Source organism: Dryobates pubescens, chromosome 2 (assembly GCF_014839835.1).
Source record: "Dryobates pubescens isolate bDryPub1 chromosome 2, bDryPub1.pri, whole genome shotgun sequence".
Classification (NCBI taxonomy): domain Eukaryota; kingdom Metazoa; phylum Chordata; class Aves; order Piciformes; family Picidae; genus Dryobates; species Dryobates pubescens.
The window spans coordinates 16925431-16939478 of NC_071613.1; the positions used below are offsets into that span (position 1 = coordinate 16925431).

The 14048-nt window shown below is 45.1% G+C and overlaps 1 protein-coding gene across 3 annotated transcripts in view; it reads right to left on the minus strand.

Moving 5' to 3' along the window:
• Positions 1-14048, minus strand: part of ALK (ALK receptor tyrosine kinase) — a 357461-nt gene that overhangs the window by 27801 nt on the left and 315612 nt on the right. Inside the window, exons 12-16 of one of the 3 annotated variants that reach the window (XM_054171222.1) lie at positions 11775-11937; positions 6119-6269; positions 2455-2586; positions 1666-1810; positions 670-852 (exon numbers count right to left, since the gene is read on the minus strand). In XM_054171222.1, the coding sequence (XP_054027197.1) occupies positions 670-852; positions 1666-1810; positions 2455-2586; positions 6119-6269; positions 11775-11937 (774 nt within the window). Of the gene's footprint in view, positions 1-669; positions 853-1665; positions 1811-2454; positions 2587-6118; positions 6270-11774; positions 11938-14048 lie in introns of those variants that run through there. The other 2 variants (XM_054171207.1, XM_054171215.1) reach the window with 2 other exon arrangements.

Sequence of the window (14048 nt, forward strand, 5' to 3'; positions counted from 1 at the left end):
AACCAGGAGTTAAAAAGTCCACCACAGTGCAGATGGCTGAAGAAACTACGTGGCCCAGAGGATTATTGCTCAGTAGAGATCTTGAATCTGGACCACACCAGTTAGAATCAACATAATGCCATCTGACAGCTGTCCTGAGGCCCACAGCACGTTCAATTAGCTCCTTGTTGACTGAAGTCAACATCATTGTTGTTATTAAGAGGGGCCCTGGCTGGCAGCCTGAGCTTCTGCCCCCAGGGACCACCCGTGCAGGACCAAGACTCACCCACAGCAGGGCAGGGTAGAAGAAGCAGCTGTGATTTTCCCCTGGCATAAAGCCTGTCTGCCAGCCCCTAGGACCCAAGTCCTCAAAACACAGGTGCTGGCAATGGGAGCACATAGCCTGTGGCTCCTCCTTCTTCAGCACTACAACCCCGACCTGGAAGGCTCAAGAACCACAGCAGGACTTTTTTCTGAGTGCAAAGCCAGGATTACAGCTGAAGGGCTGACACCTGGCTGTTTGCTCAAACACTAAATGCCATACATTCATCTAGTGCTAAAAAGGCAACACACAGACATACTGGTACATAACAGTCATATGCTAGCTACAGGAGAATTAGCTATCAGTGTTCTGCTGATCGTTAGCACTAAAGGAGGGGAAGGGACACCTTGAACATGAAGCCACTTTACCTATATATCCTCCGCCTCCTCCACCTGAGGAGCACCCCCCTCCACCCCCTCCGAAACCCCCTCTTGTCTCCCACCCCCACTTCTTCATGGCCTGGGGGCAGGATCTTCCTCCAGTAGCACCTTCCAGCAAGGATTTTCCTGACCACAGGAAGGAAGTGTTATCATTCCAGCCACCTCCACCACCTGCAGTTAAAAGAAGAGAAAAGCCCCAGGTAGGAGTTGGTTATTTTTGTGTCAAAACCAAGTCAGGGATTTGCAGAAGGAGCACTCCTTCAAAGCACTTCAGCTGGAAGTCAGAATCTCATGCCTTGGTTAGAGGATGGGAATGTGCTTGCTGCACACTGCTACGGTGACCTTTCTGTGGGGCTTTAGACAGTGTTAATCACCTGCACCTCTTTTCTCCTGCCAAACAAGGACAAGGATTTTCCAGGGAAATGCAAAAATCTCTCTCTGCCTACTCCCTAACTTGTCTGTGGCTTGCAGAGCTTTCCCCTTCTCACTGCAAAGAGTACTTTTGAAAAAAACCTAAGCTGGTTCTGAAGTGAAACAAAAGGAATTTAGTGAAAGGGATGTGGAAACCTGTCCCAGCCCTGCCCTAAATAGAACATACTCACCAGTGACTCACTTTCAGCTCTGCTGGATGTTCAAGGTCTCTTTCTGCACAAGCCAGAGAAACTGTGAGAATGTCTGCACAGCATGAAGCAGTGCAGGGGGCAGGGTGGCTGCACTGGTGCTGCAAACCATCACATCAAAAACCAAACAGCTTTGCTTATGAGAGATTCTTTGTTATTCTGGGAGAATATTGCTATGGCTACACCATCTCAAATATCCTTATATGGTCAAGTACCCATCACTGTTGGTACATTCTACATGCAGCTGTTAGACTTCCATGTTCCCCCTGAAGTAAGTTTTCATGAGTTTCACCTCACCTCCTTGTGAGGACAAAATCTGGGAGAACCACACATTCACAAAAGTTCTTAAAAGGAGTTCTCTTACCTGCAGCTCCTGAATTTCCATTCAGCCCTGGGATAGAGGAATCATTCTCCAGTCTTTCTGGGTGAAATGTGTCTGTTTTGGCCCTGTAGGCCCTTCCACCACCTCCTGCTGCAATTATCAAGGGGACTGGTTCTCCATTCTCCATCTTGACAAATTCAGAAATAAAGGCAGTGTTCAAACTGAGTGAGACACAAATGGAAGTTCAACCACGTGCTAATTACTGCATGTCACATTAGGCACACATCGGGGACTGCTCCAAATCACCACTGATAGAATATTAGGAGTTGGAAGGGACCTCTGGAGGTCATCAAGTCCAACCCCCCTGTCAAAGCAAGATGACCTAGGGCAGGCCACACAGGAACACATCCAGGTGGCATACAAGCTATCCTCAACTTTTCTTGTCATTGCACCGCATAGGCCAAAGGTGCAGCACAAGTCTAATGTTCTACCATGATGGATTTGAATAAAGTCCTGAGGAATTTGCTCTTTGCTGTAGAATTATGCTTCAGCATCTCAGCTTGCACTGGAAAAAAACCTGAGTTCAGCCTGTTATGTTTGCAAAGGAACTTTCAAGCCACTGAAGCCAGTGTGGTCACAGCAAATCTCAGAGGTGTGAAGTACCAACCCAGCTCACTACAGCTATCAACTGGAAATGAAGGATACCTGGAGCTCACTTTGTGGGCCTTCCACCAGATATGTATAAAGGGTTCTCAGATATTTCAGGCTGCAGTTCTAGAGCAAGTGGCAGGATGCTCATGCTGAAGGTGCACAGGGACTAGGTTTCCATACCTTAAATATGTAAGTTGCACCTCCCCCGCCTCCACCTCCTCCTGCCCACTCATTGACACTTCTGTTCACACGTATCTCTTCTTCAATCACATTGTTTTCTCCAATGCAGACTTTCTGTATAACATCATTAGTCTGGAAACAGAAGAAGACCAAGCCTGAATTCTGGTAAGAAATCTCCATGTCCTTGTACACATACAGGCCTTGTGGACATCTGACCCTCCCAGATCAATAAATCGTCCTCCAGTGAAACTGCACAAGCAGGAACAAGTCAATGCTCTTCTAGAAGGATCTTGCCTTTTGCTTTAACCTTTGTCAGAAGAATTTGTTGCCATTTTAGTGGAATTATTTTGAAGCAAGCTCAGTGCTGGCATCTATTACCACATAAACCAGCACCATAAACTTCTAAGATACAAGACGTAGCAGAATTTACTGCAAATACTTCCCAGCATTTGTGGGAATTAACTGTCTGTATTTCACAAGTGGGACAAGGCAGTAACCCAGCAGTGATGTGACTTGCTCCATCTCACACAACAGCCAAATGGTGAGGGAACATAAAGATAACCCAGGTTTTTTACTCCTTTTCCAGTGTCCCACTGATTTGGGCCAGGCAGCCAACATGTATCTAGCCAGATCTCGGGTGTGTTGGTGGCTCACACCGATGTACCAGAGCTAGCTTTAGCCTAGGCAGTCATAGCATGGAGAGCAGCAATCTGCTCAGCACAGACTGGCTTTTTAATATTTATCTAGACTTCCAAGCAAAGCCCATCCAGTCCAACCCCTCCTCCAGAGCAGCATCACCTAAAGCAGATCACACAGGAACACATCCAGGCAGGTTTGGAATATCTCCAGAGAGGGAGACTCCACAACCCACCTGGGCAGCCTGATCCAGTGTTTTGTCACCCTCACAGGGAAAAGAATTTTCCTCATGTTCACATGGAACTTCCTGTGCCTCAACTTCCACCCATTGCCCCTTGTCCTGTCGTTAGGCATCATCAAGCAGAGCCTGGCTCCATCCTCTGGACACTCACCCTTTACATATTTATAAACATGAATGAGGTCACCGCTTTCTCTTCTCCAAGCTAAAGAGCCTCAGCTCCCTCAGGCTCTCCTTGTAAGGAAGATGTTCCACTCCCCTAGTAATTTTTGTGGCTCTGTGCTGGACTTTTTCAAGCAGCTCCCTGAGGACCTTCTTGAACTGAGGGGCCCAGAACTGCAGCCTCACCAGGGCAGAGCAGAGGGGGAGGAGAACCTCTCTTCACCTACTCACACACCCCTTCTAATCCACCCCAGAATGGCACAGGCCTTCTTGGCCGCAAGAGCACATTGCTTCCTGTAATTACCACTTCTAGCTAGTTTCAAGACCACAAAACTAGCTGCAATCCCACCTTTGATTACTATGTTGAGCTGATGTTAAAGAAAATAACTCACTGTAAAGCCTCCATATTTGCTACTTAGTATTGCACCATGTGTAATGAGCCTTCTCTGTTAGGCAAATCATGGAATTCACCAGCTGATTCCAAACACAACACTCAACCATCATTTATAAATACTTTTGGACTATGACCTAAGGGAAGCAGCTGTCACTTTGCTTTAAATTGGAGCACTAGAGTGCGTGGCAAGCAAGTCTCTACTGTGTTCCTAAGTAGCAAATTTTTGTACAAATTATTTTTATACAGTTTTTAAACACAAAAACTTACCCAAATTTGTACACAAGTAATTTCACAGAGTCGCAGAATTATTGAGGCTGGAATAGACCTCAGAGATCATCAAGTCCAGCCTACGGCCTAACACCACCACACAGACCAGACCATGTCACTGAGTGCCACATCCAATCTTCCCATAAACACCCCCAGGGACAGCAACTCCACCACCTCCCTGGGCAGTACACTCCAGTGTCTAATTACCTTTTCCAGGAGGAAGTGCCTCCTAACATCCAACCTAAACCTGCCCTGGCACAGCTTCAGGCCATGCCCTCTCATCTTGTCACAAGGTGCCTGAGAGAAGAGCCCAACCCCCACCTTACTACAACCTTCCTTCAGGTAGTTCTGTCCCCCCTGACTGTCCTCCTCTCCAGGCTAAGCAACCGCAGCTCCCCCAGCCTCTCCTCGTCAAACTTTCCCGCCCATTCCTTCACTGGTCTGGTGAGGGGCCCAGAGCTGCACACAGTGCTCGAGGTGAGGCCTCACCAGTGCTGAGTGCAGCCTCAGCCCATCGACCCAGCCTGTCCAGGACTCTCTAGAGTGTCTTCCTACTTCCAGCAGATCAACACTCCCCTCCAACTTGGTGTCACCCACAAATTTACTATTCATTTCACCTCACCAACACTATCCTGCTGTGCACACTGAACTCACCAAGTCAACAACAGTTTAAAGCCAAAAAAGCACAAGGAGCTGTTACATTAGGACTGACCTTGTGCTTGCTTCTGCTTTACACATCTGCATTTTCTTTTAGAAGAGGAACTTGCTAAAAGCATCCTGAAGTTGCAAATTATTCTGTTGGCCACAAAAAGTGTGAGGCTGTGCCAGAGAATGAAAGGCATCCATTTTGTGTGTGCAGATTTGCTTTCCCTAGTTGTCCCCCTCTAATTGATTTGGAGTTGGGGGGGGATGATTAATCAAATGACAAAGTCAACGACCCAAAGGAACCACTAGATTACCATTGAATAAAAAAATCCTTCATGGCAAAGACATAACTGATTACAATTCAATCTAGTAAAAGTCCCTTTTACAAGTCAATGCAATCTCTTTGCCTCAATGCAAGAATTACATTAGCACTCAATAAATTCTCACTAAGATTACAGTGACCTGCAATTTAATGAGTCCATATATTACACTCAGCAAGAATGTCCTAGTCACAGACATTAGATGGAAGTTTGAATTATGGCATTTCTCATTTCAAAGAGGCTTCCTATTAATGGTTTGTTTGTAGATATGTATAATTTCAGTTTTAACACTGTTTACTTCAGCACCCAGCCTTGAGAACCACCATCCTTCAGCCTTGCTCTGCTGTAACAGACTGCTAAGCTTTCATCTCTTGGATTCCCTCCATTAACAGCTGAGAAATGCCCAGCATGTAAATGTCCCCCACAAGAATCTCCTATGTCCTCATCCTCCAAAGAACACTAAATGCTATCATGCCTGCAATGGTGGAAGTTGCACTTTTCTCTCAAGGCACTTACAGCAACGACTGGTTAGTAACACATAAATCAGGACTGATCCAGCTGCCATGAATTTGTCTCTCTCATTCTCATAGAGAGAATAAGCAAACAGGCCTTGTCAGTTGGGTGTCTCCAGAGTTGCAGAGTACTCTAATAATATGGCAGGGGTGGGCTCAACAGCAAAGGCAAAGCCCTGTGAAGTCAACCTTGACGAAAGCAGGCAGGGCTGTCTTTTCTCTCTGAACACTCACACAGATGCTTTGAGATATGCAGCTCAATCAGAAGCCTGTAAAGCATTATCATGAGAACCTGAATGTTGAAGAGGAAGCGAGCATGGTGATGTGCTACTTCATCTTTTCACACTCATTCCCTCCCAGTAAAACAGTAGCTACCCCTTGAACCACATAACCCAAACCCCCTCAAGGACAATGTTTTCCCCTGTGAACAGACCAAAGTCTGTGGATTTGTAGAAAGGATTAAGGCAAAATGGAAAGGACAATCACTTACACTAGGGCAAGCATCTTCTCCTTGCTGTCCCACCAAGATATACAAAGTATCATCCTTCTGGAGGTCAAAAATTCCCAGCACAGACACGCCGTGGGACCGCACCATGGTGTTCTTCCCTCCTTTCCCACCAGCTGCTCCATAGCCTGAGATGCTGCAGGAAGAAGAAAAAGAGAGCCTGGCATCCAAATTTCCCAGAGAGACAGAACATAGTACAAACCACATCCACACACTTGAACTGCACACAGCATCACAGGGCCATGCCCTGAAGACCTAACACTCTAGACCCAAATCTTGAACACTGAAGTTCTCTGTTCCATGTGGACCTATGAACTTGGGTAGCTACAAAGCATCTTTTTTTTCCTTTCATATTGATTCTTGGGCAAATACTTGCTGAGGACAGGGTAGGGTAGTTTCAGACTTGGGCAAATACTTGCTGAGGACAGGGTAGGGTAGTTTCAGACTTCAACACAGAAAACATATCTTATTGTCCAGAAGACATGGCCTTGAGAAGTTTTCAGCAAGGAAGAGGAAGAAGAGAAGCAGGAGAACCCGTGAAGAGAGCACACATGGCTAAAGAGAATGTTAAGCACAAGCCTGATGGGGAAAGACCTGAGAAAGCAGACAACAGAGCAAATGACTCCTGGTAGTATGGAGCAGATGAGAAACAGCTCTCCTATTTCCAGGGCCAGAGGAATATGGAAGAGTAGATGGACAGGACATGACCTGCAGGAAATGAGGAAGGCAGAAGTCCTCACTCAGGAGTGGTTAGGTTGCACTCACAGGCTGCTGCACTCTCAATTAAGGCTCTGGGACTTTTATTTCAAGCAGTCAAGATTCAGAAGTCCTTACTGCTGGTGATAATGATGTACCCAAAGATTAAACTGCTTCCTTCTTCCTAAGGACATAAACAATTGACAGACTTGAAGCAGATTTTATCACAGGATTTCAAAGCACTTTATAAAACCAGTGATAAAGCACAGGTCTCTGCTGCAACCAAAGACAGAGCTGCTCAGCTTTCTCAGCAAGTGAGTCATGGTGCACCACGCTCAGTTTAGAGCTGAAATAAGCAGATGCCTGCCCACTGACATTAGTAGCTTTGCAGCTATTTCCATGAGAGCAAAATTTAACTTGGAGCATGTAAATAGTGGCTGTGGGCCTGAGAACAAAAAATGTCCTCTCAGCTTCCTAACAGTTACAGACAGCTCTGGAGCCCTCAACACAAGAAGGACATGGACCTGATGGAGAAGGTCCAGAGAAGGACTGCAAAAATTATCAGAGGATTGGAGAATCTCTTCTGTGAGAACAGGCTGAGAGAGTTGATCAGCCTGGAGAAGAGAAGGCTTCAGGGAGATTGTATAGCACCCTTCCAGGTGCTATAGGGGGCCTTCAGGAAAGCAGGGGAGGGACTGTTTACAAGCACTTGTACAGACAAGACAAGGGACAATGGTTTTGAACTAGAGCAGGGTAGACTTAGATTGGACATTAGGAAGAAGTTCTTTACTATGGCGGTGGTGAGACAAGACACTGGTACAAGTTGCCCAGGGAGGTGGAGGAGACACCATCCCTGGAGACATTCAAGGTCAGGCTTCATGAGGCTCTGAGCAACCTGACCTAGTTGGGATGTCCATGCTTACTGCAAGAGGGCTGAACTAGATGACCTCTAGAGGCCCCTTCCTACCCACTGATTCTAGGATATGTGCTCTACCTTAACTCCTTTCCTCTAGCTCCAGTTGGTCTTTGCCCAGGACATTCCTGCACGCAAAGAGCCTTTGAGCGGAACAAACCAGCAGTGCTCATCATGCCTGAGCACCCTGAACACGTTGAGCAGCCAGCTCTCTTTCAGCCAGCAACTTGATTAGCATCAGGAACAATTAGATACTGCTCTGAGGCAGACAGCATGAAGAAGTTCTGATGTCAAAGTAACTATGGAGCATCAAGTGCCTCATAAAGCACATTAGATCCTTGCAGTGTGACATGATTATGTTCATGCCACTGCTGATAATCAAAGCAATCATTCCTTAGTAAGGCTGCACTGGAGCCAGCAGAAAAAGTGATGGACACAGCACTGGGCTACCCTTAACAGATGCTGCATGAATCTGTAGACTGAGTTGATTTGCTGTAGGATTTTGTAATGGCTAATCAGGTGCACTATCAGGCCCAGCAAGCTGGCAGGGGCTCATCAGCTGCCATCAGGGGCCATATTTTTCTCTGTGTGAACAGATTTTGCACACAAGCAATGATGTCAGGAAGTTCTGGAGAATCCATTTTGGCCTCATTCAAACACTGCAGACAAATAAACACCAGTAGATTCAGGTGACAATCATGCTCTGTTCAAAGTGGGTGTCACTATTCAAACAGATGGGTTATCCTGACTTCAGGATTTAGCAGGATCTCTTTCCCTTTCCTTTCCTTTCCAGAAGGCACTCACTTAACCCTTTTGGCCCTGAAGAAAGATTCAGATGAGCCTGAGCAAATATAACCAGAACACAGAATACTTTTCAGTGTCTTCCTCTTTTACTATGATATTTGCAGGAACTGAAAAAGAGAACTGCATCCTCAAGAAGGATCAGGATGATCAGAATACACAGCCAGAGCCAGAGAAAAAAGTTCCATCTCCAGGCAGACAGGTATGGAAACACTGGAGTTAATTTTGAGAAGGTGAGAAAATGCAGTATCTAGATTGGCCAGATTAGGAGGACACTTGTTTGCATTCCACTGTGCCACTGTTCTTGTGCTATTTTACAAGAGGGAACCAGAGGAAAGAGGACAATGGAAGTGTCCTTCCATAAATAGAGCATTCAGCAGAACAGATCAAAGACTCCTTAAGTATAGAAAGATTTCAGGTAATGGATGGTAATATGTAATTTCTTACAGTTCACTGCTCTCATACTTCATCACAAGCCTAGAGATTGGATGAGGAGACCTTCTGAATGCTTAGAAGGAAGTATGAAAGAAAAGAATATTCTTTTATGTTGCCTAACTTTATTGTTATACAACATGCAGTCCTGCAGGAGCAAACCAGATGACTTTGTCCATATCAGCACTGAAGCATGTAGGAATCCAGACTTCAAGTGGAAACTTCTACAGTGTGTGGCAGCCTACCCAGACCTTCACAGATGCTAGAGTTTTGTGGGTGTGCTTAGCCTCTGCTAGCAGAGCTCTGTACACAATTGAACTTTCTGCCCTTGCACTTTAACAAGACCTCATGTTCACACAACCTGCATCCTTCTTATGCAGTTATCAGACATGTAGCTTGCTCTCTACGTGGCACAGTGCAAAACACACTGACAGGGCATAACAACAGGTTTCTTAAGAGCCCAGCAGTCAGCTGGAGGATTTTATCTCTAGGTCAGGTATTTTGGAGATGGCTATCAGGCTGATACAGGACTCAGTGCAGCAGGCCTGCAGGGGACAGCTAAATAAAGGCAATGGGGGCAGATACTGGTAAGCCCTAGAACTGATGCTGCAACTTGACATTTTCCTAGGGCTATGCTGTACTGGAGGACACTGCTGCCCCTTCAGTAGCTCATATACAGGAAGATGTCAAGTTAATTTAAGTCCACAATTGCCTCCTTTCCTCAGGCAATGAATTCTCTGGTATAGCCTTAAGAGGGGCATAAGAGAATGTCATCCATTTATACATACAGGTTACCAATGACATTAGCCATCTATAATCTATGGAGAACCTAAAAGTCTGTTAGGTCATTTATAGAACCTAAATGGGTAGGTCTTCCCTGCAGGCCTGTGCTTTGTACTGTGGAGCAAAAAACCAGCCTACACTTGCACTTGAATTCTGGCTGCTCTTGGGCTGTGATATTAAAGACTTGACAATGCTGTAAGTTTATGGCATCTTCTCTTTTGAGCTACACTTTATAACCATATTGACTGAATGCCAGTCCTGAAAAAATCCTATTTGCCTCTGGCAACTCATTTCTGATAGCTGAGTAAAATATCATTAATGAGGTGGGTTTTTTTTTCCATTACCATCAATCTTTGTGGCAATAGGGACTCAGGAAGAACTTGCAGCTAGCACAGAACAGCCAGTTTCTCAAAACTGCTCTGTGGTAGACTTGATGTTCTTTTTCAACCAAAAAAACCCAAACCAACCAACCAACCAACAAAAAAAGGGAAAAAAGGGGAAAAAAAAGAAAAAAGAAGAAAGAAAAAAAAAAGGAGAAATTAAAAAAAAAAAAGAAGGAAAAAGAAAAAAAAAAGGAAGCTGTCAGTAAATGTTAACTGAAATTTGTCCAAAGCCTCCAGAGGGATATCCTACTTTGAAATCCATGATACCATCACTGGATTCAACAGGGACTGTGGCATTGAATTACACCACTGGGCAGTCACTGATTCAGACAGACAGTTCTGCTTACAAACTGCTGCATGCAATGGCTTTGTGGTACCATTCAGATACAATGGACTAAACTCCAACTGTAATTTTTTTTCCCCCAAGCAAAAGCAGAAAGAAAAAATGATTGTTAAAAATCTGATTAAGTGGCACTGAAGTGTGTCTGATCATCTCCCTTTGAAAATAACTCTGCAGAGGGATTTAAGTGTGAGGACCCTCAGTATCATAAAGCCTAAACACTTAGGTGGCTGCCTTCCAAAAATCAATTCTACAGTGGTAAGGCAGGCTTACAGGCTCAATTTACCATGTCTAGATTCTAAAGAGTCAAGGTGCTGAGCACAGCTTGATGCAAACTGTCCCATAAGAAATGCTGAGAGACAACTGTGCTACCTGTATCTGCTGTGAGGGAGAAAAACCTCATTCCCCCTCTGCTTGGCACTGGTGAGGCCACACCTCAAACACAGGGTTCAGTTTTGGGCCACTCACTACATGAAGGACGTTGAGGTGATGGAGTAGGTTTAGAGAAGGGCAACAAAACTGGAGAAGGGACTTGAACACAAGTCTTATGAGGAACAGCTGAGAGGGCTTGGGGCTGTTCAGCATTGAGAAAAGAAGGCTGAGGGGAGACCTTATCACTCTTTACAACTGCCTGAAAGGAGGTTAGAGTGATGTGGGGGCTGGTCTCTTCTCACATGCAACAAGTGACAGGACAAGATGAAACAGCCTCAAGTTTTGCCAGGTGGTGGTTCAGGTTGGCTATTAAGAACAATTTCTTCACAGAAAGGGTTATCAAGCAATGGAACAGGCTCCCCAGGGAGGTGTTAGAGTCACCATCCCTGGAGGTGTTGAAAAGATGTGTGGATGTGGTGCTGAGGGACATGGTTTAGTGGCAGTGGCTTAGCAGTAGTTGTGGGATTGGGTGAGTGGCTTGACTTGATGATCTCAAAGGTCTCTTCCAACCTTGACAGTTCTATGGTTTTATGATTCCTTCTGATCTCATGACCCTTGGCCTGGGGAGGGCAAAATGCTCGGTTTTCAGTTACTTGCGGAGCTCTCACAACCTGTAACTGTGTAGGCTAAAGATATGTCTGCCTTAGCTATCTGTTTCTCTCTCTTTGGTCAAATAGTTACATCTTCCAGACAACAAATCTGACACTGGAAGGACTGGAAGTCACAGAATTAGGGAGAAGTAAAACCCATGTAAGAGCTGGTCAAGCATCTGAATATACCTCCTGTGTGCCTAGCATGTATCTGCAGCTTCGACAAGTTTTGAGCCCAAAGCTATGTAACAACTGGAAATGGTTCCCTTACCTGTATGTGTTGGTTGCTGGTACTCTCCAGATCTGAATGCCTTGGAGAATCCCTTCAGCTCCTACAAGCACACTGAGGTTGGAGTTCCTGTAGGCATCATTGCACTGGCTCTGTGTGGGGCCATAGGGTCCGCTGGCACCACATGTTGTGAATAACCAGTGATCTGAAATGAGGACACACAAAGCATGACCTGAACAGCCAAAGATCAAGAAGCTCTTCTGTTCTTTATTCACTGTCACTGGATTTAGCCAAAACAAATAGTCTCAGAATTTTTCCTGACTCACAGTGCTGGGTACCTCAGTATTGGACCATTTTTCAGCTACATCTCCTGCAAGCTATCATAACTATGAACATAGGTCTCTTTTTAAAAAGCCAAGGATCACAGAGTAGACTAAAATGCAACACAGACCACCCAGTTTTGGGCTTTGCTGTCTGGGCTGGCAGAATGCACACTTACAACCTCAAGACTGGTGCAGTTTAGCCTTTTCAGATTCTGCAAACATATTTCATATGGGAAAGCAGCTGATAATTCTATAAACCCCTGTAAATACATCATCATCTCTGTCATTAAAACATAACAAAACCCTAATTGTATTTTGAATAATTAAGTGCTCACAAGAGATTCAAGCTAGGCTTCAGAAGGCAAAACACCTGACTGAGGCTTGGAAAAACAGGCATTCAGGCCCTGCATGTTCCAGGCTGGGTGCAAATCAATGCATCTCTACTACAGTCATTTTCATCAGTGGGAAGTACTAAGTCCTGTACAAGAAGATTTCTACAGCAAAGCTTTGCTAATTTGTGCTAATCCAATTTGTAGAAACTTCAATATATGATGCTGAAAATATCATCCCTTGCTTTAAAGCTTCATTATTAGGGCCAGCATAGCTGCAAGAGCACAATGCTCTTGTAAAACCCACTCTGACATTTTAGCTGGGATAACAGGAAATGGTTCATATGTAATAAAATCTCAGTTCTAGCAGGTAAATAAGTGGACTAGGTGCATATTACATGATTTACCATTCATACTTAATAACAAGCCAATACACTCAATGTAATCTGGTTTGGTGGCCAAAGAAATCAATGGCATGCTGGCTTGTAAGCAGGAATATCGTGGCCAGCAGGTCATGGAATCCATAAGGTTGGAATAGACCTCAGTGATCATATAGTCCAACCTATCACCCCTCTTCTCAGCACTGGTGAGGCCACACCTTGAGTATTGGGCTCAGTTTTGGGCCCCTCAGTACAAGAAGGACATTGAGGTGCTGGAGTGTGTCCAGTGATGAGCAACAAAGCTGGTAAAGGGCCATCAACACAAGTTATGTGAGGAACAGCTGAGGGAACTGGGGCCTTCAGAAGAGGAGGCTGAGAGGACACCTCATCACCCTCTGTAAAAAGGTTGGAGTCAGGTAGAGGTCAGCCTCTTCTCTTGTGCAACAAGTGACAGGACAAGAGGAAATGGCCTCAAGTTGTGACAGGGGAGTTCTGGTTAGATATTAGGAACAATTTCTTCAGAGAAGGGATTCTCAGGCATTGGAACAGGCTGCCCAGGGAGGTGGAGTCACCATCCTGGTTATAAAATGCATAGATGTGGTGCTGAGTGACACAGTTTAGTGGTAGTGGCTCAGCAGCAGTGGTGGAGCTGGGAGCTCTAGGCTAGTGGTTGGACTGCATGATCTCAAAGGTCTCCCAACCTCAACATGGTTGTAATAAACTCTGCTAGGTAATTGTGCTGCTACTAAAAACAAAAGATTTGAAATACATCCAAAGAATGGTATTTCTACTAGCAAATGTTGGGCCAGCCAGCCACCAGCCCTCCCTATGGCCTTCCCAAAGAGCATAACTTTCCCCCCAGCTTCCACTAATGCAATACAACACAGCCTGAACAACAATACAGACTCTTTCAGCAATGGTACTAATTAGCTTAGACAGAGCACTAGTTTGATTACTTCTTGGAATTCAGACCTATTGTCTAAGCAGATCTGGTCTAGAAATGATGGTCTGCCTGTGTCTGGATGAGAGATGCCAGTAGTACTACCATTGCTGTTCCTGGAGGGGCTCACATACCAGAAATAGAAGGAAAAACATTTGTTTAGCCAGGCACAAGGTCTGAATTAACCTTTCACAATTAATTCCAAAGTTGACCTAAATTCCTTCTTACAAAAAAGTCTAATGCATGTCCTGTGTTGCCTGCCCTAGGTGATCCTGCTTTGACAGAGAGGTTGGACTTGATGATCTGCAAAGGTCCCTTCCAACCCCTACTGTTGCACCTTTAGC